At 42.2% G+C, this 26,110-nt stretch overlaps 1 protein-coding gene across 1 annotated transcript in view; it reads left to right on the top strand.

The window, feature by feature from the left end:
* col7a1 (collagen type VII alpha 1 chain) overlaps window positions 1-26,110 on the top strand; it is a 168,985-nt gene that overhangs the window by 107,722 nt on the left and 35,153 nt on the right. Inside the window, exons 76-95 of the mRNA XM_062969358.1 lie at window positions 1,713-1,922; window positions 2,852-2,887; window positions 4,544-4,588; window positions 5,789-5,860; window positions 6,791-6,835; window positions 8,677-8,739; window positions 8,830-8,874; window positions 10,413-10,448; window positions 12,138-12,173; window positions 12,756-12,800; window positions 13,092-13,124; window positions 14,077-14,139; window positions 14,286-14,321; window positions 14,457-14,537; window positions 14,703-14,771; window positions 17,133-17,168; window positions 17,428-17,469; window positions 17,559-17,603; window positions 17,712-17,756; window positions 25,671-25,706. Of these exons, the coding sequence (XP_062825428.1) occupies window positions 1,713-1,922; window positions 2,852-2,887; window positions 4,544-4,588; window positions 5,789-5,860; window positions 6,791-6,835; window positions 8,677-8,739; window positions 8,830-8,874; window positions 10,413-10,448; window positions 12,138-12,173; window positions 12,756-12,800; window positions 13,092-13,124; window positions 14,077-14,139; window positions 14,286-14,321; window positions 14,457-14,537; window positions 14,703-14,771; window positions 17,133-17,168; window positions 17,428-17,469; window positions 17,559-17,603; window positions 17,712-17,756; window positions 25,671-25,706 (1,119 nt within the window). The remainder of the gene's footprint in view (window positions 1-1,712; window positions 1,923-2,851; window positions 2,888-4,543; window positions 4,589-5,788; window positions 5,861-6,790; window positions 6,836-8,676; window positions 8,740-8,829; window positions 8,875-10,412; window positions 10,449-12,137; window positions 12,174-12,755; window positions 12,801-13,091; window positions 13,125-14,076; window positions 14,140-14,285; window positions 14,322-14,456; window positions 14,538-14,702; window positions 14,772-17,132; window positions 17,169-17,427; window positions 17,470-17,558; window positions 17,604-17,711; window positions 17,757-25,670; window positions 25,707-26,110) is intronic.

Raw genomic sequence — 26,110 nt, 5'->3', positions numbered from 1 at the left:
ACATTAAAAGCAGCCTTTGATGAATAAAGCATGGAACAATAGAATGAGGTAGAACTATGGATATACCTCTGTTTCTTCATTGGATGCTTTCCTGTGCATTCCTTCTTTAATACTGAAATGACATGGAAAGAAAGAGCAGTTCAATGTATTTCAGCAAACCGTTTAACAATATGTTCCTGTGAAGTGAAAAACAGGTCAGGAAAGACTTTTTTTCTCTCTGTTTTTTGTTCACAAATTTGGAAGTCGATGAAGGAGGGCTGGAAATCACAGACTTTCAGTGAGGGGCAACTTCTGTTTACCTTGCTTGTTGTAGGCATACAGGCGCAACTAGAAGACTAGAGTCTTGCTCCCCTCATTGAAGCTTTATTGGATCGTTTACTATAGAAATTGTGCTACAAGCCAATTCTCAAAATCTGTGTTTTTCCAGCCCTCCTCCATCATCTTTCCAATGCTGATGATAATTAAAGAAAATGTTTCAGTTAGAGCAAGAATGTCCAAAGTCCAGCCAGGGGGCCAATTGCTGCTCCTGTTCAAATTTCCACCAGCCTGCAGCCTCTGTCATAAAATCAATAATATGCAGCCTATCAGCACTGTTGACTACATTATAAAATACTTGCGTACAAAAAAGCTATTTTATATTTTACCAGAAAATGATCAAAACCACAGTTTTGAATATGCACTGAGTCTTTTCAATCCATGCTTTGAATGCAATTTTCCTGCTTCTTGGCAGGGGGTTGGACTAGATGGCCCATGAGGTCTCTTCCAACTCTACAATTCTATGATTCTATGTATCATTGGTTCTTTTGTTTTTCAATTGACCATTAAACCAGGTCTTGTAAACTCGGCAAATTAAATATTAAAATCAAATTCAGTCCAGCAACCCATTTTTACATTCCGTATCTTTGATACAAGTCTAAAATTGAAATAATGAAAAACACAACCTTTTTCACTTTTGAAATTCCGATTCAGAATTAAATAACATTTTTTTATGGTTAATGGTTAATTGAAAAACAAAAGAATGAGTGATACACAAATTCATGTGGCCCTCAATGTTTTGTACTTCTGAATAAGATAACTGTTAGTGTTATTTTCCTGTTCACATGTTTTGAATTTAGAAGTTAAGGTGAGCATTTAATCATAATTAATTTGTAATGTTTCAAATGAGCCTAGATATGTTTAATCTTCCTGACAGTCTTTTTCTTCCATTTATGTGATCTTAAAATATGAAAGGCAGAGTGATTTTTGTAAAAACATGTTTATATTTATTTGTGTTCTGCGTGAAGAAATGTAAATTTACAAAATTTTATAAAATTTGTATTTAATGTTAGTGGTTCAAAGAATGTCAGGCTGAATGGTCAGCCCCTACATATCACCTCACCAAATCTGGTCCTCTTCACAAAAAGTTAGGACACCCCTGAGTTAGAGAAAGGATGCGGTGAAGGCATGGATCAGGCAGGAGTAAAAATATTATGTAAAACATGGCATTCTTTCTTAGAGGTTTTGTTAACTAAAGTATGACTGAATAAGCACCCACAGCTCACACAGTTTAGAATTAAGAGATTAAGAGTAGGAAACAACAATAGTAGGGCAAATGTGCCCTAGTTGCAAAAGTCTGAGAACGGAATCATATTCTCCAAGGGAAAAATATTAGAGACACTTTGGAGGAAAAGGCTGACCTGAATATTCTTGAATATATTTTATGTTTCTTACAGGGGCTCATTGGCTTCCCTGGAGAAAGGGGGGCAAAGGGAGAGAAGGGAGACCAAGGCCAGCCAGGCCCTCAAGGCCCAACAGGACGTGCCATTGGAGAAAGAGGACCAGAAGGACCATCTGGCCAGCCAGGGGAGCCTGGGAAACCAGGAATTCCAGGAGTGCCAGGCCGTGCAGGTGAACTTGGAGAGGCTGGCAGGCCTGGAGAGAAGGTATTGTCAAAGAAAGAATGGGAAAGAATGCTCATCAGTTGAGAATGCACCAAATGGGACAAGGAGCTCTAAAGACCCAAGTACTATTGGCCTACTCCTCCACTGACTTCATTTTCAGACTTCATCATGTCCTGGTGGTCTTGGTATGAGATCCTACCAAGACCATTCCACTTGAAGAACCCTTCTTGCTCTACTTTCACTGAGTGGGATGATGTGGGGAAACTATGTCTGAAGATATATTTATTTTGAAGCTCAAATGTTATAGGATTGCACATTGTCTTCAGAGTCAGTGGGAAACTTGCTAGCTTTCCTGTTTCCAATACTTGGCCCCCAGCTTTATTTATTTATTTACAGTATTTATATTCCACCCTTCTCACCCCAAAGGGGGCTCAGGGCAGATTACAATCCACATATACGTACATTATATGGCAAACATTCAATGTCATTAGACATATGACATATCGACAGACAGAGAGGCAACTTAACATTTTTCAGCTTCCAGCTTCATGAGGGTATGTTCCAGCCACAGGGGGAGCTGCTGCTTCACCGTCCACTTGTGACACTGAGTCCTTGGTGGTGGTACTTCATCATTCCTTTCCACATGCTGTTGGCAGTTTTATGGTGTTGTAAATTAGTTAAATTAGCCTCCCCACAGTACCTAAATTTTCTACTGACAGATGCAACTGTCTTTCAAACTGCTTAGGTCAACAGCGAGCTAGGCTATTAATGGTTGGGAACTTTATCCGATCCGGTTAGTCATGATTTATTGCAGCTGGCTACTAACCAGTTGCGCCACAGCCCGGAAAATGAATTATAAACTTAATAGTTTATTTTCCTGATACTTAGTAGGGACATACATGTATTAGATATGTTACAACTACGTTGCAAATTTATTCATTTTTTTAAAACATATTCTTTTCTTATTCCAGGGTGATCGGGGTGAAAAGGGTGCACAAGGGGAATCGGTGAGTGGTGTTATGTGATCCTAAGGGTTGAGTTGATTGTATTTATTTTGAAGTTACTGTTACAACTAGTTATCATGGTGGATTTAAAGTCAAACAGTGTCATGATATCTGTAACTATTGGTGTATACATGTTTATGTGTGAACCAACACAAGCATATATTCATTTTCCTGATAACTCAAGGCTGAAACTACCAAACACAGGCACTTCATTAGAAAACAGAGCCAGGTTATTTATGTAAACATCAGGGTCAAGACTTTTGCTCCTGTACTGAGGTTCATATCGTGTTGTGGGTTTATTTTTTTGTGATCAATACTCCTGGGACAGTGGGTGTTTTACAGAAGTTACTTTTGTGGGGAAAATTTTCAGATGACACTGGTGGCATTCCAAAGAGAGAGGAGAAAACGTTGAAAACTTATTTGCTTATGAAGTCATCTTTATTTTGAACAGCTGTATGGAAAAGAAAAAATGTGTTTCTGACATCTATTTAATGTACGATGGACAGCTGACACTGCACCAAGTAACTAACAATTTCAGTTTGGTTTGTTAGATAAAGTAGATAATTTTTGTATTTAGAGTAAAAAAAAAAAACAACAAAGAACATGGGTGCCTATTCCTTTCATATCTGTGATTTGTCTGCTCTGATTCCATTTACCGCACTGTAAGGCAATGGAGATTCGGGAGATGGTTTTCCTGGGCTCCAATGGAGAGAAGCAGGTATTAAAAGGGAAAGGCAATTTGCCAGCATATGGTGTGAGGGGTGCATGGCTGAGCTAAGCCTTAAAGACAGCTGCACATCCCAATTTTGCTCTTTGAATTTTTTCGGCCACCCTTCCATCTCATCTCATCATGTAATTTAAGTGGTCATTTTGGAGTCGGGTAGGAATTCCCTCTCCCTTTATGTGTTTTTTACATAATCTACAGTGTCACAGAGATGCATATAATTGGCTACGGGTGTTGCCACTTAAACAGGTTTCCCTGGCAGATGTTGTTGGTTGCTGCATTTGGCACAAACTGTGTTGGAGGAGAACTTAGAATTGCTCCTGTATATCATGCAGTCCTGAGGTTGGGAAGAACCTCCTGTCCTTGGGGCTGGGAAGAACCTCCTGTCCTTGGCCTCACAAGGGCCAAGCACAGTTCCAAATTTGCTCTCCCCAGTTGGTTTGCATATCACCAAAAACATTTAAATAGATCACAGTTAATCAAGTTGCCCTTAGTTCATTCCACTTCTGCTGTCTGGTATTTTTATTTCTTTAGTTGGTCAGCAAATACTGTTCTGTGGGTTCCCTCTGCCATAGGGGCCTCACTATTTATTTATTTATATTAAATATTTCTGTGTTACTTTTCTAATAAATACCCAGAGTGATGTACAATCACTGAACAACACCAAAGTACACAGATATATCGTTAAAAGTTAAACCTTTATTACGAAGCCTTGGGCAGATTTGGAACTATGCTCAGAGAGAATTTACTTGGCAAAACTGGAGAAACATAGCATAATTCTGCATTAGAAACCTATGGGGCTGTCTTATCCACTGTATTAAAAGTGTCTTTAGAAGGTTGTCTGTTGTGAATTATAGAGAAGGAGTTTACGAACAGGATTGGATCAGACCTTTAATAAATTGTTAATGTATCTTATTCTTTCTCTCTCATCTCAGGGCAGAGATGGCCTCCCTGGGCCACCAGGACCCCCAGGACCCAAGGCGAGTTCTTTCTTCAACCTTGAATGCCCCTTTATACATCTTTCCCTGAATGCTGAACTAATAATTTAAAAATCATAACAGAGTGCTGTTTTGGCACTGATCTAAGTTGCATTCAAAAGCTTGAAAGAGTTACTAATTAGTTTTAAACTACAGGTGCCTGAATCCATCATATAACACAATAGGATTCTAACCCCCCCCCCCCCCAGTTCTGACTATAATTAAAAGAAAAAAGAGAAACAATAATATTCTACCATTACAGATCCAGCAACTAATTCCACTACAGTAGATTCTCAGTTATCTAGAACTGAAGCAACTAGAACCCTCAAGCAACCACCAAATAAAATAGAAGAAATAATACTTTCACAAAAAATTAAAATGAAATCAATTTTAGCAGAAATGTTACATTAAGTTAAGTTTGTATTTGTCTTTGTTTCAATAGTATTTCAACATTAATACCAAGTCAAAACAGAGTTTATAGTCTGCTATAGTGTGGGGTGTAGTATTAGTTAGGCCTGTTTTTAATAGTAACCCCCAAGCGACCAGAAAGTACATTTATCCAGCACCTACCAATCACCATGAGTGTCAGTGAACTGAGAGTCTGCTATATAATTACTTATAACCATAGTCACTGATATTTACATTGTTAGATTTCTTATTGCTCCAACAATCCATAAATGATTTCCAGTCTTTCAAAAATATCCCATAAGCTTATCCTTTAAAACCCACATTAATTTGGGCCAATTCAGCAACCTTAACAATCCATTCTTGTATTGTCAGTGTTTCAACCCATTTCCACTTTTGAGCAAGCAATAGTTTTGCTGCTGTTGTCATGGATAAAAAGGGGAGTCCATATTTACTATGCAGCTCTTTATCCATAATGTCTCCTTCTTCCGTTTCTCTTTAAAATCTCAGGTTCTCTGAAAGTTCTTTGTGACTCCACTATTGTTTCTTTAGACACCTTTCGCTTTTCTTTCTCATGGCAATTATTGCAGCTGTACCTTTTTAGTTGTTGATTTCTTAAATTCCCATCAGAATAATCAATTCTGAAATTTTGCTATAGGAAAACTAGCATATCTATCTGAATCTGTGAAGTATCTCCCAGTTAACAGAAAAAAACAGATATCAGGTATACATTTTTATGGTTCAGGAGGATATAAATTGATTTATGAATTTATGGCTAATACATGAATGTGTTTCCAGGTAGACATGATGGATGGAAGCACCTCAGGCTTTCCAGGGGAACGTGGTCCACCGGGACCCAGAGGAAGCAAGGTGAGTGTCTAATACTATTTGCTTTCCTTGAATGAATGCCAAATGTAACATGAACAAATGACTCACTTTTGCTCATTTCCTCCCAGTTAAATCCATATTCCATAAAATCCATACAAACATATTCAAAGTTAAAAACCACAGTAGATATTCTGGGATTAGATCCTGGGATATGGGGCAGTGTAGATCCGTCCTAAGATTATCAACGCAGATAATCCACATTATCTGTTTTGTACTGGATTATATGAGTCTACACTGCCATATAATCTAGTTCATATCAGATAATCTGAATTTTATATGGCAGTGTAAATGGGGCCTAAATTAGAAAATATGAGAGGGGTCTGAATCTTTGCTGTTGTGGATTATAATGATGGATGACAAGACTCTTATTGCTATTATTTTCCGATTTGAACAGAATTGAACTACACTGCCTGTTCAATCTATTAATTGTCCCCTTCTACACTGCAATATGGCAGTGTAGACTCACATAATCCAGTTCAAAGCAGATAATATGGATTATCTGATTTGATAATCTGGATTATATGGCAGTGAAGAAGGAGCCTAAATCTTGTCTACTTTCTTTCATCATGAGTGATATCAGAAGTTTCCTACTTCCTAATCATGGCACCAGAACAATTGAAACATAACATAATCTGATGTCGCTGTATTGTAAACACTCTCCTTTTTGGGACATTTAATAAGTAGGCCATCTTCTTATGTAACCAGTCAATTAAATACAAATAATTTACTAAAGTGGAGAGCAAATCTGAGCACCGATTCAAACCCTGATCTCTGGAGTCATAGTCCAGTGCTCCTACCATGATGGCTCTTTTGCTACTGTTTATCTATTGGAGCAATGGGAAAGTAGATGAAACTGTGATGTGTTCTTCCCCTTGGAGAAAGCCAACTAATTATTCGTTTTCTTTAATGCAGGGAGAGCCAGGCGAAGATGGCGCGAAAGGCTCTAGAGGCGATAAGGTCTGAGTGTAGTAAGTCTCCCACCCCTGCATCTCTCCAGCTTTTCCTGTGTCTATTCTGTGCCTTCGCTTGCAAGAAGGGAAGCTCTTCTTTCCTGAAAGTGTATCTTGCTTTTTAAATTCTTTTTCTCTGTCCCTTTCATTGGCTTAATAAATACTTGAATAGACCTGGGCCAAAAGAGAGGGTTTAATGGTCCATACTCAAGCTGGGCTGCAGTGCCAGTTGGCATTATGAGGAAGGTACTCCTATCCAGCAGTGTCCCAATAGCCAATATCATCCCTACCATGGAGTATTCTGTAGGAAGTTGCTATTTTCAGGGTAACCCTGGTCATAAAAGCATTCCTAAAAAGTTAAGTTTATATTATATCTATTTCTATCCTGCTTTCCTCTCTTGACTGAGAAAAAAGTGGCTCACAGCATGAAAAACAGCAATGCAATTTAAAATCCACAACATACAAATATTAAAAGAGAATGAAACATAACATCAATTAAAACCACTAAAACACTTAAAATCTTTTAAAGTAATTAATACCACACAGTCTTCCCCAGTTTGGTATCTTTGCTTGCTTCTTATCCAAAGTTAGGAAATTTCAGTTTTTTTATATGATAATTCAGTACAGTTGGGGATCCGGCGAGGTGAGAAATATGGTATATTATTCCCAGCTCAATGGCTTATGCTGAATCTAGAAATCTCTTAGGGTTTAGGGTTTTAAACCTCCTTTCTAATAGCTGCAATGATGCAGGAATTTAGTACAGAGCTTGAAAGTAGAGTTACAAGTGGTGAAATTGTCTGTCACACATTACTTTTCTTCGTACAGAGCAATGTAATGAAGTTACTTTTCAAATGTAATGGAATATATGGGAATAAAGTCACTATTGTTTCTAGTTACTTCTCTAAATTACTTTTAAATAACTGCTTAAGAGAATTTGACAAGAGTTTTTCAAGTTTAAACCATCCCCTTAGCAATACCAAGTGCTTTCTGATGTAGTTGTGAAAAGCAATGAAAAACAAATGAGTGACATAGGAAGTTGCTTTTTAAATAGTGTCAAAATAACACAATTGATTCTTTACAACTGAAACCAACTGCTCTTAAAAGGTTAATTGTGTAAACTTCACTGTAGAGGAAAATATAACATTTTAAGAACCTCAAAAGGTAAGAGGTTTCATGAAAAGTATCATTCTCAGTGGAAAGTAAATGAATTTCAGGTGCTATTATGAAATTGCTGGAATATTCAGCCTGCTTACTAAAACCAGTGTGCTTCTCAACGATCAAGCTTATCATATCCATACCTCACAACCTCTGAGGATGCCTGCCATAGATGTGGGCGAAACGTCAGGAGAGAATGCTTCTGGAACATGGCCACACAGCCCGAAAGACATACAACAACCCTGTGATTCTGGCCATGAAAGCCTTCGACAACACAAGCTTATCATACTTTGTTCAAACCTAAACTTCACATAATCACTGCTACAGTTGAGTCAAGGGAGTTCACTTGGAGATCTTTTAGAACCGTGGTTCTCAACCTGTGGGCCTCCAGGTGTTTTGGGCCTACAACACCCAGAAATCCCAGCCAGTTTACCAGCTGTTAGGATTTCTGGGAGCTGAAGGCCAAAACATCTGGGGACCCACAGGTTGAGAACCACTGTTCTAGAAAGATGACATGCTCTTGGTTGGACTGAGTAGTGCTTCATGGATTCCAGGGGAAACAAAGCAAAAACCAGCCTGCATCATAATGGGCATTGAAAGACCTGAATGTAGACTGGCTCTTGGGGTGGAGGAATGGCACAATGTTGTTTTCTGGTTGCCTTTTTGACATCAGAATAACACTTTGAATTGCAGGGTGAACCTGGGCAGAAGGGAGAACGAGGTGAAGCTGGTGAAAAAGGCAGGGATGGCTCTCCAGTGAGTATTGCTGACTTTTGCTTTAGAAATAGTGTTGAATTCCTGTTGCTATTCAGTTTACTCCCACTGTCCTTTTTGTTATTATTGCAGGGCCTTCCAGGAGAGAGAGGCCTTGCAGGCCCAGAAGGAAAAGCAGTAAGTAAAAGTAGGGAAATGTGAATATTAAAGTGGAAGACAAATAAGGGGTGGTGCTGATTAGGGGAAAGAAAGTGTGAAGGAAAAGGATCAGTTCTGAGTTATTAGGAGGAAAATACCTATCCCTTAGCATATTCATCCACCCAAGTTTCAGCCATATGTTGCTCTGCATAGATACCTAAAAAGAGTTCAATCACAAAAGGCAAGAGGGATAGGCTCTGTTTCTAACACTGTAAAGGATTTGTACAAAAAGTCTAGTCTGACTGAAATGATTGTGAAAGAAGGCATCAGAGGGTAAATCTGAATATCTGCAGAAAACAACACTCCAGGAATACAAAGCATTTGTCAACAGTTTCCTGCCTGCTATACAAAGATCAGTGTGTGTGTAGCCCTTTGGTTCTGCCATGCTGGAGTGACCCAGTATAAGACTCTCCTGGACACAGTGACACTTGTTATAGTAATATATATAGTCATTCCATGCTTGGATGGTAGGGAGAGCAATCTACTCCCACCCAATGGGTGATTATAAAAAGTGAGAGCTAACGGGAGAAAGAGGGAGGCGGACGGGCGGAAGGGTGTAGGTTCTTTGAGGCAGGGTTTTAAACTTAAACAAGTGAAGAAGAGACTAGAGTCAGTGGACATAATATAACAAGAATTTTGGGGCTCTGCATATGGGAAATAATCCAGCTGTGTGTTGATTGCTCCTGCTGCCCTCAAGGAATGAACATTCATGGTAAGTTCTGACCTCCCATTCTGTTCACAATATATTTTGCTTTCATGCTTGGCTATGAACTTCATTTATTAGCCCCTTGTGTCCCTTAATGGAGTAATCATGTCATTTATAATACCAGATGGTGGGAGGACAAAGATTCAATAATGGAATCGATAGCATTCTAGTCAAAATATATTTTCCTTTCATGTCTGGCTATAATTGTTTCCGTTGTCACAACGTGCCCCTTACCACAGTAGTGGTGTCATTTATTGATCTAGGATCCTCAGACAAGTTATCTTGGGAACACAATGGACTTTTGCATGTTCAGATCTGTTGTGCCTTCTAACTACTATTCATGCTGTGCTTTGGAATTTATGTTCCATCTGAGGAGGCCCTAGGAAAAGGACCTTCATAGTGTCGGTCACTTGTGGGGATGGTTGCTTGATATTTCTGCCCAGTTCTTCTACTCAGCAGAGCAAACCTACTCCATCAAGAGTGAAGTAACCATGTTGTATTTCAGGTTGAAAAACTGTAGTCTCTCTGTGTGTGTGTGTGTGTGTGTGTGTGTGTGTGTGTGTGTGTGTGTTTGTGTGTAGTTTGTCTTGGGATCTGAAATAAAGTGATAGTATTCCTGCAAAAAAATAAAATAAGAAAGACTTCATACCCCATCTTTTGTCATGTATAATTTTGCCTAAGCTAATAGTAGTACTACATCAATTTAAGATGTCAAAAAGGAACGTCCACATCTGTTCCTTGTTATATTTTATGTGACTGGTTCATGCATGTCTGTTTCACTCTGTGTGTGTGTCATTCCCTTCCTATCTAGGGCCTGCAGGGTGTTAGAGGGCCACCCGGCCCAGCTGTAAGTAAACTTCCTTGGTAGACTTCAGTAGACCTGAATCATTGTCTATAGTTGCCTTCCTCTGCTTGCTTGCGCACTCTCTTTTTAGTGCAGTAGGAGTGGCTCTGCCTTGGCATTGAAGGAAACAAGGACCAAACAAGGCTTGCTTATGGGATTGCTCAGGGTCTCGCTAACTCTCTGGATATTTGAATTGGATCTTTGCAGGGCTTGCCAGGCTTCCCCGGAGTTCTGGGCAGACCGGTAGGTGCTCCCTTTCCGTTTCTCTTTCCTGTATCATGTCTACCCCTCTTTGCATGCAGCGTTAGGCCACTTGCTGATTTTGAGCTATGGTGGGGTTTCCATCTTTGTATTGCGTTTTCCTTTGCGTTGTTGCTTTTATGCTTTGCAAGAAGAAAATGTGGTCACTGCTTTGTCACAATGGTCAAAACACAATCTTGAGATTTAGAATAAATGTAATCTCTCTTTTCACATGTCAAATGAAACTTACTGTATATTCTCAAGTATGCACCTAGAAATTTTAGTAAAAAATCGACCCCAAAGCATGGGTCAACTTATTTATGAATCAATGTAAGTACTGTAAATTAGCTCTTATCAAAAAAAGAATCACCCCCTTCTCTGCGTAGGAAGGCAAAATGTGAGGTCTTAGAACATCCCAGAAGAACCTAAAAGAAGCCCTGACCCGCTCTGGCATCTCCACTGTGGCATTGCTTTTGGCCTTTATGAAAGCCTGGTGAGAAAATTGAAACAATGGCAGCCAGGAGCAACTGGCCCCCAGAAGTGGCTCAGGCACTTTCCCTTCACCACAGAATGATGGTCAACGTATCTGCAGTTCATATCAAAATATTTAATTTTGGCCCCAAAACCTCCCTTCGGCTTATACAGGAGGTCAACATATGCATGAGTATATCTGGTAGATTTAAATATTTGTAATGCATTTTGATGTCCTGGCAAAATAGCTATATAAGGAGGATATTATGAGGAGGTTATTTACTGCCATTTTCCTAATTAAGACCCAGTTAGAGTTATTTTCCATATTGTATTCATTTTCTTGATTTATATCCCGCTGTTCTCCCCAAGGGACTTGGGATGGTTCACAGCCACACATTTTGATCAATTTAAAACAAAGTGAATACAATTTTTTTAAAATAGTATTGTGTGTGTTAGGTTAGAATACAGTTAAAATATAATAAATACAATTAACACACAATTCCCTCTCCCAAATTGCATTCACAACCTCCCTAGCAGCATGTTGTGGTGCACTGTAGGAAGGTCCTCAGCTCTAACTTCAGTTAAGCCATGAACTCACTGACTCGTGTAAGCACGAGAATAGTGGGCTATAAAGTTATTTTTAATAAATAAAAGGTAGTAATATCCACAACTCTTTCCTTCCATTTAACATAATATTTCCTCCACCTTCCTGTGGGTATGCAAACACCCAAGGAAGGTTGCATAGTGGAATTGTGGTAACAGAAATCACAATGGATTGATTCTAGGTTGGCCATTCACCAGGATGGCAGAGTGGAGAATCTCATACGTTAAGTTATTCCATGGGATTGTGGCGGTCTCCCATGAAATAATTTGACAAATCTGCTTTTCATCTGTATCAAGGCTTCTAGTGTAGCTAACAGATGCTGAGAGACAAATCAAAATCACATCTACCACTGATGATGCACCTATTTATTCATACAGGGTAACCAAGGAGATCCTGGACCACCAGGCCCTGCTGTAAGTAAAACTGGCCTTTTCCCTGAGCAGTATTCAAGTTTAAAATCAGTTACATAAATATGCATTAAAATCTGTTTCTAGTGCCTTTGTTGAGTGTGTGCTGTCTAGTATCTGGACTGCTTCATAATCTTAAAGCTGCTGTATTATACTGCTTACTGGAAATCTCAGAATTAGATTAGCCAAAGGTAGAATAGAATATGTTTCATGAGAGGCTTCTAGCAGTGGCTGCGTCTTTCATTCTGTGTCTTTTTCTCAAGACCTAGTCTTTCAAGACTCTTGTAACACCAGATGAAAAATCCAGTATATTAACACCACAGTTACACAGAATCTAAAATAGAAATATTTGCCATGGAGTCAAAGCAGTAATTTGGGTGAAAGGTTCTGTTTCATATGCAAGTGAAGTGTTCTGTTTTTTTTCTTGTTCAGGATAATAAAAGTCCAGTACAGATTTTTTTTTTTCTTCGGCCTGATCTTTTGATTTATACTGTGTTTGGAATAAAATCAGCAAAGCTATAATAGAAGATAAATTACTGTGTGTATAGCTTTTGAATTAGCTAAATCATATCTCTTCATTCCTCACAGGGTCTTGTTGGCCCTCCAGGCCCTCAAGGTCTCCCTGGGATAAAGGTATGTGTCCTGTTTTAAATGCTAAAGAAGGTAGAGAATTATTATGAGGTTATTGAATCTTCATTCTCCCCAAACCAGTGACAGTTCAAGACGTACATGCTTAGCTTTTCTGTGAAACACTCCAGTCTTGTTCACTGCAACACTGTTTCATAATTGCATCTCTGAATCCACTTGTTTTTTCTAAACTTGTGGTGCAACAACTCTATTGTGGTGCCAGATAAATTGCCCACATGGTTCTTTGGTGAAATTTGTTTGTAATGCTGAGAAGGGGTTTTTGTTCTTTATTTACAGGGAGATACTGGAGAACCTGGTTCTGGCATCCGGGTAAGTATCTATAATCTACACTCTAAACATATATATCCTGCTTTATACCAACCATTTTCAGGCTTTTCTTCATTGCCAAACAGATATTCATGGACTTCATGGGATCTTGCCTTTCTGTGCAAAGTATGAGTATGGGGGCTAGGGATGTAGATGTTTTTAATGTGAAAAAATGTTAATTTCACTTATGTTGAGGTTCATGACTGTAGTTTATGTTATGTAATCTGTCTTTGTTTTGTTGTACACCGCTTTGAGTCCCGATTCGGGATAAAAGCGGGAGATAGATAGATAGATAGATAGATAGATGATAGATAGATAGATAGATAGATAGATAGATAGATAGATAGATAGATAGATATAATGTCTTTCAAGGTTGAATTCAATTCCAGTTGAGCTCTGTGGGCTGCATTTCTGTTCTATGAGAGGTCAAAGGCAAAAGGCAGGGCACATTTTAGTTTTAAACTCCTACTGGCAGTATCTCCAGGAAAAAAAAGTGGTCAGCCTTTTAGAATGGGAAAAAATGTGATCATGGTGGGAAATCCCCAAACAATGGTAACCTAGATAAAGGGACATAGATACCTGGGGGGGGGGGGGGGGGCAGATTAATATTCCACAAACGTTGATTCAGCCCCAAAATTCATTGTGTATGCTTGTTTATTTATTTATTTATTTATTTCGTCAAAAAACATTGCATAATAAATAAGTTTAAAAGTGATAAAATAAAGGTATAACAAGCAACTAAAATGTTTTAGACCAAAAACGGGCAACAGCGACTGCATTGTCCGTAGCTTTAAACATTTCTTCCTCTGTGCATGAGGCAGGGCATTTTGGGCAAGCATACAGATGTTGAATTCTTTGTTCAGCCCTATCTTGTGCGACTGTGGTGCAGGACCCATGTAAGCTGGTTGGGCATTATTTGGGACTTTTGGTCAACTTTTTTATCTCTTAATTGCAGGGCTTGCCAGGTCCTCCAGGGAATGTTGGATTCCCAGGACCACAAGGACCTCCTGGGATTGTGGTAGGTGATAAATATGCTTCTCTGGTATAGGACCTATTATAGAATTCAGTCGCAAAATTTGCAGTTCCTTCCTGTCATTCATTATCAGGATGCTATGTTTGGGATGCCTTTCTCATTACATTTTACTCATTTGTGCTTTTTTTCAGGGTCTACAAGGCCCTCCAGGGTTACCAGGACAAGTGGTGCGTTTGTTTTTCCATTTTCTATCTAGCAATATTTACAGATTGTACATTGACAAAACTTAATGGATGTCCTCCATGACCTAGGCTTTTTCTGCTGCACACACTGATTCTAACAGTTTTTCCCTCTTTTCATAGGGTGAGCCTGGGAAACCAGGTGTATCTGGCAGAGAGGGACTGGCAGGGAAAGATGGGGAAGCTGGACCACCTGGAAAAATGGTATGGCTTAAAGCATGAGATTGCATTTTATTGGGAATGGCACTAAGATTCATGTCAAATAACCTCACTTTAATTGCCTGGGTGGGATAAGGGAGTCCAAATAACCATTCATTGTCAGTTCCTATCCTTCTTAATGCCCAGCTGCCTTTGTTAAATGTTTTCTAGGGTAATCCAGGACCTGTAGGACCTGCTGGTCCTAAAGGAGAGCCTGGAGATGCTGGGCCTCCAGGACAGGTGAGAAATACTTTCCCTTATTTGGACCCATGCTTTATCTTTGGTTCTGTTCTGTCCTTCTATAACAGGCATAAACTTTGGCCCTCCATGTGTTTTGGACCTCACTTCCAACCATTCCTAACAATCGGTAGAGTTGGATAATTGTGGGAGTTGGAGTCCAAAACAATTGGATGGCCTGTTCTACAGCATGGTGCCTTTCACATGGAATTGCAGCACCTATCCTTCTCAATAAACCTAAGCATGTTAACTGGGATTTGAGAAAGTATGGTCTAACACATCTAGAGAGTAACCGTTTGGAAAAGGCTGCTCTGTTTCGTTTAAAAAATACTTTTTTACAAATGAGTGTCACTCTGCCCTTTCTTCTTTGCTTCAAATGTTCTGAGCCTTGCCTTTCCATTTCATAGTGTTTGATACAGTCTGAAGAAATGTTTTAAAAACTGTTGATGAGACTTTTTTTACACCAGTTGCCTTTTCCAAATCATTTATTTAGTCTCATTTGAATTTATTAAGTTCTTTGTAAAATAACCTTTATAGGCATTGTACAGATTGTAAGCCTGATTAAAACATCATCATAATACAGAAAAAACGATCTCTCACATTCTGAAACTGTAACCCAGGGGTCACCAAACATTTTAAGCAGAGGGCCGGTCTACAGTCCCTCAAAGTGTTGGAGGGGCCAGACTATAGTTTGGAAAAAAAATACAAACAAATTCCTATGCACACTGCACATGTCTTATTTGTAGTGCAAAAAAACCCCACGGAAGAACAATGCAATATTTAAAAATAAGAACAATTTTAACCAACATAAACTTATCAGGATTTCAATGGGAAGTGTGGGCTTGCTTCTGGCCAACGAGATAGTCAAGTTAATTAGAATTGTTGTTGTTGTTGTGTGCCTTCAAGTCATTTCAGACTTTGAGCGAGCCTAAGTCTAAAACTGAGGGCAGGGGGCAGATAAGTGACCTTGGAGGACCTCATCTGGCCCACGCGCCTTAGTTTGAGAAGCCCTGCTCTAACCCCTTTCAGATTATACTGATACTTAGCTAGCTGTGTAAAATACAGGCTTTTTTCTTAACAAAACAAATCAAGGGTAAAAAAAATCAGAAAGAAGACAGATGATGGTAGAAGCTAGCAATGTGATTTCAGCAATATTTTAATCTTTCAGACTTTCTAATAATAGAGAGTAGATGCTGTTTTACACATCTCTTCTTGTATGTTTTGAGTGCAATTATTTTTCTCCAATTCACATTCAACCAAATGTTTAAGCCCAGGATATTGACTGTTTGATCAGAACGATACTCTTCTGTTTCTCATTTGAACTAAATCTTGACATGATTTACAAACGCCATAAAATAATAAAATTAAATTCGTGCCTGTTGAAAACCAAAAGCATTTTTTCCAATAAGACATACAAACTTTAAAGACTGATGTGCTGCAGAGAGGACAATAAACTCACGGATAACTTGGTACCCATCTCTGTGGACAATAGTCCTTATCTTGAGGATTTTAGGTCTTTCATAGTTAGTTATAGAGCTTCTATAGAGGAATTTCAATTATCCATGTTGCCCAAATTGTGGTTTTTCTCCCATGACAATATTCATTTCCAACACTTTGAAGTGTAGTTAGAACCCACACAACAGACAGATGTCCCAGTATTTCTATATATAAGTCAACGTATGTATGTATGTATACTTTGACTGTTATATACATAGAAAATCTAACTTTACATATATACATACATACATACATAATGTGTGTATATGTTTGTCCATTTGTACCACAAAGTGTATTGCTAGATGAAGTGGCCCTCAGTGATCTCACTGGGTTGGCTGTTGCTAGATGAAGTGGCCCTCTGTAGTATCACTGGGAAGTAAAGGTAGCATGTGTATGAAAGGAAGGGAGGGAGGAAAGAAAGAAAGAGAAAAAGAAGGGAAAAGGAAAGGTGAAGGGAGGGGGGAGAAAGAAAGGAAAAAGGAGAGAAGGAAAGAAGGGAAAGGAAAGGGGGAAAGGTATGAGGGGAGAAGAGTTAAGAAAAAGAAAGAAAAAAAGAAAAGAGAGAGGGAGAAGGTGTACAAGGGAAATGGAGGAAGGACAGAAAGAGCCACAAAGCGGTCCTGCCCATCATTACCAGAGTGTTGTCAAGGAGACATTATGAGGTAGGCCTTCTCAAAGCTGGAGAAAGTAGGTAAGAAGCACCCAGACAACACTGGGTGTATATTGTAGTAACTAGCTAAATATCAATACAAATAGAACAAAATATCAATACAAATAGAACAAAAGAGATCAATGTGCTCACTTCTTGGGTTTCTCATGATGATATTAAGCTTTCCTCTCTCTTCTTCCCTAATTGGCTTCCTACAGACTGTTGCTGGGCCTCCAGGCATAAAAGGCGAGAAGGTAGGCGCAAAATTTACATAGATCAATGTGTAAATGTGCATAATGTAGTCTGATGGGAGTAGGAACTGAAATGCAACATGACTGGTTCTTTCATAGCTTGGGAAAGATTGTAGAAGAAGCCTCAAGGCCCAATTCAGTGTAGAAAAGTGGCATCTGCTGTAGAGCCTTGTTAATTTGGCTGGAAACATGATGTTTGAGATGCTGGCAGAATTTGAAGGAGGGCTTCTACCATGCTGAATATCTATATAATCTTTTTTAGGGTGAAGCAGGTGATTTTGATGGGGAAATTTTTGGAAAACCGGTGAGCTGAGCTTTTCATATTCCTTTCCTTAGTAATTTTTCAGACCCGTTCTCCAAATGAGGTCTCAGGGCTGATTTTTATGCTTTTAGGGTGTCAAAGGTGAGCGAGGTCTACCAGGCCCTCGAGGAGAGAAGGTGAGGATCAGTCCTCAAGGCATGAACCTTGGGCATTTTTTGACAACTTTGGTCTTGGTTTCTTTTCAGTGTAAGTCTGATTAAATGACCTTTATTTTTCTGTTGTAGGGGGACCCTGGTAATGCGGGGGAACCTGGAGATCCTGGAGAAGATGTACGTATTGTGTAGGATAATGCACTTGGTCCATTCACCACCCCTGCATAGACAGCACAGAACTGACTTGTCAAATTGTTGTGGTTGGTTATTGGAAGGCTAAGCATAGATCATCTTAATTCATGCTTCCTTAAGTGAGATGCGTAACTCCCTAGAGTTTGATAAATATTGATAAATTGAGATTAACAAAAGAGTGTATGGTACAAAAGGGACAAGACATGGTTGACCATTTTCTCCCTTATTTATATTAATATGCAAAGTACTCATGTAAAAATAAAAGAAAATAAAAACATTTAAGGACTTAAAATCAAGAATGAAATCTATAAACTAAGAGCATTTGCTGATGACTTACTAATAATTATTGACGACCCAATAGAAAATATCAGATAAGTGTTTTAAATACTGGAAGATTTTGGGAAAGGGTCAGGATTAAAAATAAACAAAAAGCAAAAAATCCTAACCAAAAGTGTGATAGAAAAAGACAAAATTAAACTACAGGAAATTGCAGGTCTACAAATAACAAAGGAAGTAAAATACCTTGAGATAAATTTATCAAATAAAAATGCAACACTTTCCCAAGACAAGTATGAAAAGACATGGGAAAAAATAAAATGGATTTGCAAACATGGAATAAACTAAACTCTTAGGAAGAATTGCAACCACCAAAATGAACATTATTTTTTCTTCGTGTACTCTGTGAATGCACACTAATGGAGAAGCTGCGCCTGCGCAGGTTCCGACGGAAACTCTTCCAAGCTGAAGTTCAAATTTTGGCGGTAACCACGCCCCCCTTCCCAAGGGGCATATAAGGCAGCCCCAGGCGCCCGCTCTCCAGTTCCTTTTTTTCCGCCGCAAGGTTCACTTCGGACTCTTCGCATGTCTACTACTCGTTTCAAGCGCTGCACGCAGTGTGCTGCTAAAATTCCTGATTCGGACGGCCACGCCAAGTGCCTCTTCTGTCTTGGCGAGGCTCATGTGGTCGGTACCTGCCGTTTCTGCCTAGCTCTCACAGCTCAGGCCAGAAAGAACAGAGCCGCTAGGCTTAGAGCGGCGCTCTACGAAAGGTCTCTCGCGCCAGAACCGTCTTCTTCAGCTCTGAGAGCGATGTCGGCGCCAACAGCCAAGCCTCCGACAACTAAAGCCTCCTCGGTCTCGTCCAGGGCGTCCAGGACTTCCAGGACTGCTAAACCGGCAAAACCGCCGTGTACTGTGACGACGGCTACTGTATCGACCCGTTCCGGGAAGGTGGGGCCTTCCTCGACGTCGAGCTCTCTGGCTTTGGTGACGTCGATCCGCTCTCGTATCGGCTCCCCGCCTTCCTCCTCTGCCATTAAGATAGCCTTTAAGAGGGCTCACGAGGAGTCTCGTCGAGCGCAATCTGACTCAGCTGTGGTTCCTCCCACACCTGGCAAGTCCTTGAGGGTTGCATCCAAGCAACCGCCGACAAAAAAACGGCTGACTCAGCGCTCCTCCTCCTCGGCCTCCTCAAGGAGAGACCCGCTGTCCTCCTCGGCAACCTCCTCGAGAAGGTCTTCTCCTATCGTACCAGCCCAGAGGCCTAGAGACGTTTCTCAATCTCCGTTGCACCCCCTAGCCGACGGGGAGCTGCAGGACTTACCCCACCACTCTACCCAAACGGTGGTCAGGGTGCCGGTACCGGAGCCGCCTGCGCCGCCTCACTCTTCCCGCCAACAGCTCTTCCCTCCCACCTCGACACCGGAGCGTGGTAGACAAACAGCTCGCCTGGCTCGGGCGGCCCAGGCCTCAGCCTCTAAGGATTCTCGGCTCCCGGCACTCTCTTCTCGCGAGGCCATGCCTCCCCCTGAGACTGTGCTTTCTTCTCCCCCTCAGTCCCCCCAAGGGCCTGAGGAGGAAGATGCTGACATTGACCGCCCAGACTCTGTTCTCTCTGCTTCGGTAGTCTCTCTCGGTCTCGACCTCTCTCCTCCTCACGATGCGTATGAGGCGGACCCGCCTTCTCCTACTGACAATATTCGTGCTTTCTCTGATCAAATGGTCAGAATGGCCGACGCCCTGGGTTTGGAGATCAAACAGACTTCTAAGGCAGTGTCTGATCCAGTTTTCAAAAGGGTGCAGGCCCAAGCTCCGCCGGCCACGCTACTCCCCTTCCTGCCTTATCTCTTGGATGTTATCCAGGCCTCCTGGAAAACCCCTTCCTCCATTCCTCCGACCTCGAAGAGGATCGAGACTTGGTACCGTACCGACGATGATACCTTGGAGTGGCTCAAACACCACCCCGACCCCAACTCCCTGGTCGTCAAGGCCTCTCAATCCTCAGGTCGTCAGTCGAACACTCCGGCCGACAGAGAAGGGAAGCGCTTCGACGCCGTGGGTCGAAAACTTTACTCTGGAGCCCTTTTGCTTTGCCGGATGGCAAACTATGCAGCTTGCATGGGAGCCTACCAACAAATTATCTGGGAGAAGGCACAGCCCTTCTTCACTAAGCTGTCGGACGAAGACCGCTCCGTCCTTACTACCCTCCAACAGGAAGCTGACTCGCTTGCCCACCACCAAATACAGATGGCGAAGCATACAGGCGATACTGCGGGCAAGATGATTGCTCACGCGATATCCATCCGTCGTCACGCCTGGCTGAGGTCTTCGGGTCTCTCTTCATCTTCCAGACAGGTCATTGAGGACCTTCCCTTTGATGCACTCGGACTATTTAACTCCGGTACCGACGACAAGCTCAAGTCTAATCATGACTTTAAAATTCTTGCGTCTAAATGTGGCGACCAACCGCAACCACAGCGCACCCGCTGGTTCCCTCACCGCTTCCGCCGCTTCCCGCCACAATCTTTCCGACACCATTCTTTCAAGCGGCCCTCGGGCTCGAACAATCAAAGCCATCACCAACCTCATCGGGGACCTCATCCGCAAAAGCAACGCGGTCGAACCACCCCCGCTCCTCCGCAGGCTAACCGGCGTGCCTGACGCCATCCCCTTCCAAAGCTCCTCGTCCGCTACCGATGTAGAGCCCACGCTACCTCGACCCTCCTGTGCCTTCGCCGACCGCCTGGCCCCCTTTTACAGTCGGTGGGAATCCATTACTTCAGATGCATGGGTTCTTCGCATTGTCCAAGACGGCTACGCCTTAGAGTTCACAGAGCTCCCACCTACAGGTCGCATTCTCTGTTCAACTCCTTCTCCAGAGATACTGGCCGAAATTGATGCCTTATTGGCCAAAGGGGCCATCCGTCCCTCCCCTCCCGAACTGGATCCTCTAAGTTTCTTCTCCAGATACTTTACAGTCCCAAAAAGGGGGGGCGGGCTACGCCCCATTCTGGACCTAAGGGCCCTCAATATATTCATTCGCCCTTCCAAATTCAGGATGGTCTCTATTGCCTCTATCCTCCCGATGCTGCAGCGGGGAGACTACTTTGCCTCCATAGACTTACGAGACGCCTACTTCCACGTGGCGATACGGGAGGCTCACAGACGGTTCCTCTGTTTCAAAGTTCTCGACCAAACCTACCAATTTACCGTTTTACCCTTCGGTCTTGTCACGGCTCCAAGGGTCTTTACCAAGGTCGTCGCCGCCGTAGCGGCCCACCTCAGGCTACATGGCATCACGGTCTTTCCTTATCTGGACGACTGGCTTCTGGTCGGGCCCGACCCTGTTCTTCTCGAAAGCCACGTCTCCTTCACGCTGCGTCTTCTAAAATCTCTCGGCCTCCAACTCAACGCCGAGAAGTCAAATCTCTCCCCGTCGACCCAAATCCGGTTCATCGGAGCCCTCTTCGACTCCGTCGCAGAGACTGTTTCACTACCGCTCGACAGATTCCTAGCTCTCCGCCACCAGATCGCCCTATGTCGATCCGCCCGGAGGGTCAGAGCCCGTGCCATTCAAGTCCTTCTAGGCCACATGGCCTCCACGGTTCTCACGACCCCCTTTGCCAGGCTGCATCTTCGGGTCCTACAAAGGTGGTTTATAGACACTTTCAAGCCGTTCTACCACCACAACTCCAAGTACTTGTCGGTACCGTCGATCGTCCGCCAGTCCCTTTCATGGTGGACGTCTCACCGGAACGTGTGCAGGGGCCTTCCATTTCATCCAACCCCGCCCTCGCTAACCATAACCACGGACTCCTCCACCTACGCTTGGGGAGCCCACATGAGCGGTCTAACGGTCCAGGATCTTTGGTCCCCATCCGAGAGGACCAACCACATAAACTTCCTCGAGCTTCTCGCCATTCTCAAAGCTCTGAAAGCTTTCTCCCGCCTCATCTGTCACAAGTCCATCCTCATTCAATCGGACAATCTGGTAGCAGTATTCTACATCAACAAACAGGGCGGTACGGGCTCGAGTAAGTTGATGCACCTCTCCTCCCGTCTCTGGTTTTGGTGCATAGCCCACGACGTACAGGCCTCCGCGATTCACCTTCCGGGTGCCCAGAACGACTTGGCGGATGCCCTCAGCAGGATGACATCTTCCTCTCACGAGTGGAAGCTCGATCCCGAGATCCTCGACGATCTGTTCCTACACTGGGGACGGCCTACTCTGGATCTCTTTGCGTCTCCCCGGAACGCTCAGCTACCCCGCTACGGAGCGAGACTTCCCCCGAACTCCTTCCCCGGCTGTCTAGGGGACGCCTTTCTGCTGGACTGGTCAGCGGAGATGCTTTATCTTTTTCCACCGATTCCCCTCATACCGAAGGTTCTCGAAAGACTCCTCTCGATCTCGGTCACAGCGACTCTCATAGCTCCGGCCTGGCCCCGCCAACCGTGGTATCCAGCCCTTCTTCGTCTCTCCAGAGGAACGTTTCGCCCTCTACCTCCTTCGCCGCACCTTCTCTCGAGAGAGAGAGAGGACGGCCAAATTCTTCACCCGGACCTTCCTTCCCTTCATCTCACTGCATGGAGGATTCTTACCTAGCCTCCCTTCCGCAGAACCTGCAAGATGTTCTTCGAGCAGCCCATAAGCCATCTACTACCAAGGCTTATACCTACAAACTCTCTCGCTTTCACGCCTTCCTTCGATCCCGTAACGTCGACACCTTTCCAACCTCGGTATCGGTGGTCCTCGACTTCCTTATGACCCTCGTCGAGAAGAAACTCTCTCTCGCTTCTATTAAGGCTTATCTCGCTCTTTCCTGGTCTTTTCAACGCCATGGTCAGCCATCTCTCTTCTCTCACCACTTGATTAAAACATTTCTCCGAGGCTACAACAACATCTGCCCACCGTCGCTACCACCTACGCCGGGCTGGAACCTCGAACTTGTACTTTCTCAACTCACTTCTGCTCCCTTCAAACCGCTTGCCTCGACTGATCTCCGATTGCTTTCGTGGAAGCTGGCCTTTCTAGTGGCAATCACGTCGGCACGACGGCCATCCGAGCTTGCTGCTCTCAGGGTCGATGAGCCTTACCTACGTTTCCACCATGACCGTGCTGTTCTTCGCCCGGACATTACCTTTCTCCCTAAGGTGGTGTCAGCTTTCCACCTCAATCAGGACATTGTCCTACCAGCTTTCTTCTCTAACCCCTCCTCTCGAGCAAAAACTGCACCTTCTCGACGTTCGCAGGGCACTCCTCTTCTACAGGGACCGTACCAAGGACATCCGTAAGACTCAAAGACTCTTTGTCGCCTATGCCCCGGACAAGTTGGGTAACCCCATCTCTTCCCAAAGGTTGTCCCATTGGATTGCGCAGGCCATTGAGTTGGCCTACGAACTAGCCAAGCGCCCTCCTCCTCCATCCATCCGTCCGAGGTCGACTAGAGGCCTCTCGGCTTCGACCGCCTTCCTTAGAGGTATTCCGCTTGACTCCATATGTAAAGCGGCAATCTGGTCGAACCCTCTTACATTTGTCTCTCACTACAGGCTAGACAATAAAGCCCTAAAGGACTCGGCCTTCGCAAGATCAGTACTCTCATCTTGCCTATCCTGACTATACTCACCCGCAGGTGACTCTCTATACCTCTCCTTCAAGTTATGGGCCAGTTTTTCTCCCCATACCTACCTCTGGGGATATGTTTTTCCCTGATTGTGTTGAGCAGTTGCTCTGTTGCTTTGTAACGCCTTATTGACCCTGGCGGGTATGTCAAAGGGCATGATGTTTTTTCCCCTCTCCCCCCTGGGAGAGCGTTTATATGCACTATACGCAATTGCGTGTTTCTATTATGTTTATTGAATAATTTTCTATATGTTATGTTTTCTCTTCTACTATGCTCATGTTTGCATTGCACTGGTCCTTTCGGACAACTTTTTGCACTGGTCTCTTGGGACTGTTATCTCAATGTGTCCTAATAAACTTATGTTTGGACATTCACTGGTTGTCGAGTTTGCCTTGTCCCACCATCCGGGACCTTAGCGTGTCAGTCTCCATTAGTGTGCATTCACAGAGTACACGAAGAAAAAGGACAGGTTGCTTACCTGTAACCATGTTTCTTCGAGTGTACTCTGTGAATTCACACAAACCTGCTCTTCCTTCCCCTCTGGCAAACCTCTCCCTTTCTCGTTGCCTTGGCGGCGTAGGAACTGGAGAGCGGGCGCCTGGGGCTGCCTTATATGCCCCTTGGGAAGGGGGGCGTGGTTACCGCCAAAATTTGAACTTCAGCTTGGAAGAGTTTCCGTCGGAACCTGCGCAGGCGCAGCTTCTCCATTAGTGTGAATTCACAGAGTACACTCGAAGAAACATGGTTACAGGTAAGCAACCTGTCCATCCAAAATATTGCATTTATTCCAAAATATTTCAGTTATAACCAATGATAAATCATTGGCGATATATCTGGATTTGTATGGCAAGGGATGAAAGCATAGAATCAGATTTAAACTTCTCAAAGATGATAAATAACAAAGTGACCTAGCATTGCCAGATCTGAAAATATACTTTACATCCTATACCTTAGTCTGTTTTAAAGACTGGTTGACATTAAGAAATGCAAAACTTTTAAAAGTGGAAGAATATGACTTGAGATTCAGTGGGCACACATATTTGTGATATGTAAAGGCAAGAAGTACATGCAGGATTTAGAAATCATTTCTTCAGACAATAATATTATATGCAAAAAAAAACTGGAAAAACACTAATACCAACAGTAGAAGAGTGGATTACAAAAGTTTTTTAAAGTGTCAGAAACTGATAAATTACCAATGATGCTAAGGGGGAAAACGTAAAACAATTACAAAAAGGATTTAGTAGATGTCAACCTTTTTTCTTCCTTCTTTTTATCCAATTTAAGAAATGTCTCTTCTAGCAATACTGAAAGTGGAATTTTGGGGTATAGTTTAAATAAAAGGACTGGATTGAGAAGTATTTCTAACGTTTATCAAAAAAAGAAAAAGACTCACAACTATAGACATGGGGCTTTGAATAAGACTGAATCAGGGTAAATCCCATCTCAAAAATTATCTAGAAACAACAGTTAGCCAGAGGGTCTAGAGTTTCTATCTCGAAAGATACCCATCATATATCTTCAAACTAATAATGCCCAGGAAACAGGAAGTCAACAGAGAACTACAATGCAATTATGGGGGGAAATACATTAAAAAGGAAGATGTTTGCCAAAACATTTGTACATCTTTATAAAGTGTATATATATATATATATATAGAGAGAGAGAGAGAGAGAGAGAGAGAGAGACAGCTGCCTTTGAAAAATAAAAATTGAGTCAGCATGCAGTGTTACAATAGGTTTGCAGCAGTTGGGACCACCAAGAGTTTAGATATATTCCTCCTGTGGTGGATTGCTCTTTCAGTCTGCCTGAGAATGAGAGCTTGATTCCTATCGCAAACAGTCATTCTTGGGTTTTTTCTTCATAACTTTTTAAAAAGTAATTGAAATCTCTCCATATGCATTCCCTGATTGCCATCACCTTTAGCATCAGTGCCAGCAATGAATAAAATAATTTTCCTTTATCTTATTTTCCATTTCCTGTCTTTGGATATTAATAGGGAGCTAAAGGATCTCCTGGGATCAAAGGAGAAAAGGTATGTGTGTTTCTGTTGGTCATAGTAAAAAGATTTGTTCAGCTCTTTTGGATGAGCTTCTTCCGTCCATAAGAATATGTGCTATCTGCAATCTTCTGGTTTCTGTAAAAATAAAAGTCAAAGTATTTATTAATGTACTGTATGTATGTTAGTTGGTAGGTTTGTTGATTTGTACCACAAAGGCTCCTACATGGCGTGATGGATTTGGCCCAAACCTGGCACACATACTCTTTATTATCCAACTTGAAATAATTGAGCCATGGAAATTGAGGACTGCCCCCTGAGGCAGTCGTGACATAGGTTATATTTTTAAAAATAGTTTTGGTCCTGAAATCAGCATTAGTTGCCCTTCTGATTTTATAAATGACTTATACGCAAGTATATATGATAATTATTTATTTGTT

This window comes from Anolis carolinensis, chromosome 2 (genome assembly GCF_035594765.1).
Source record: "Anolis carolinensis isolate JA03-04 chromosome 2, rAnoCar3.1.pri, whole genome shotgun sequence".
Taxonomy (NCBI): Eukaryota; Metazoa; Chordata; class Lepidosauria; order Squamata; family Dactyloidae; genus Anolis; species Anolis carolinensis.
The sequence above is the reverse complement of the archived record's forward strand: the minus strand, read 5'-3'. Positions and strand labels throughout refer to the sequence as shown.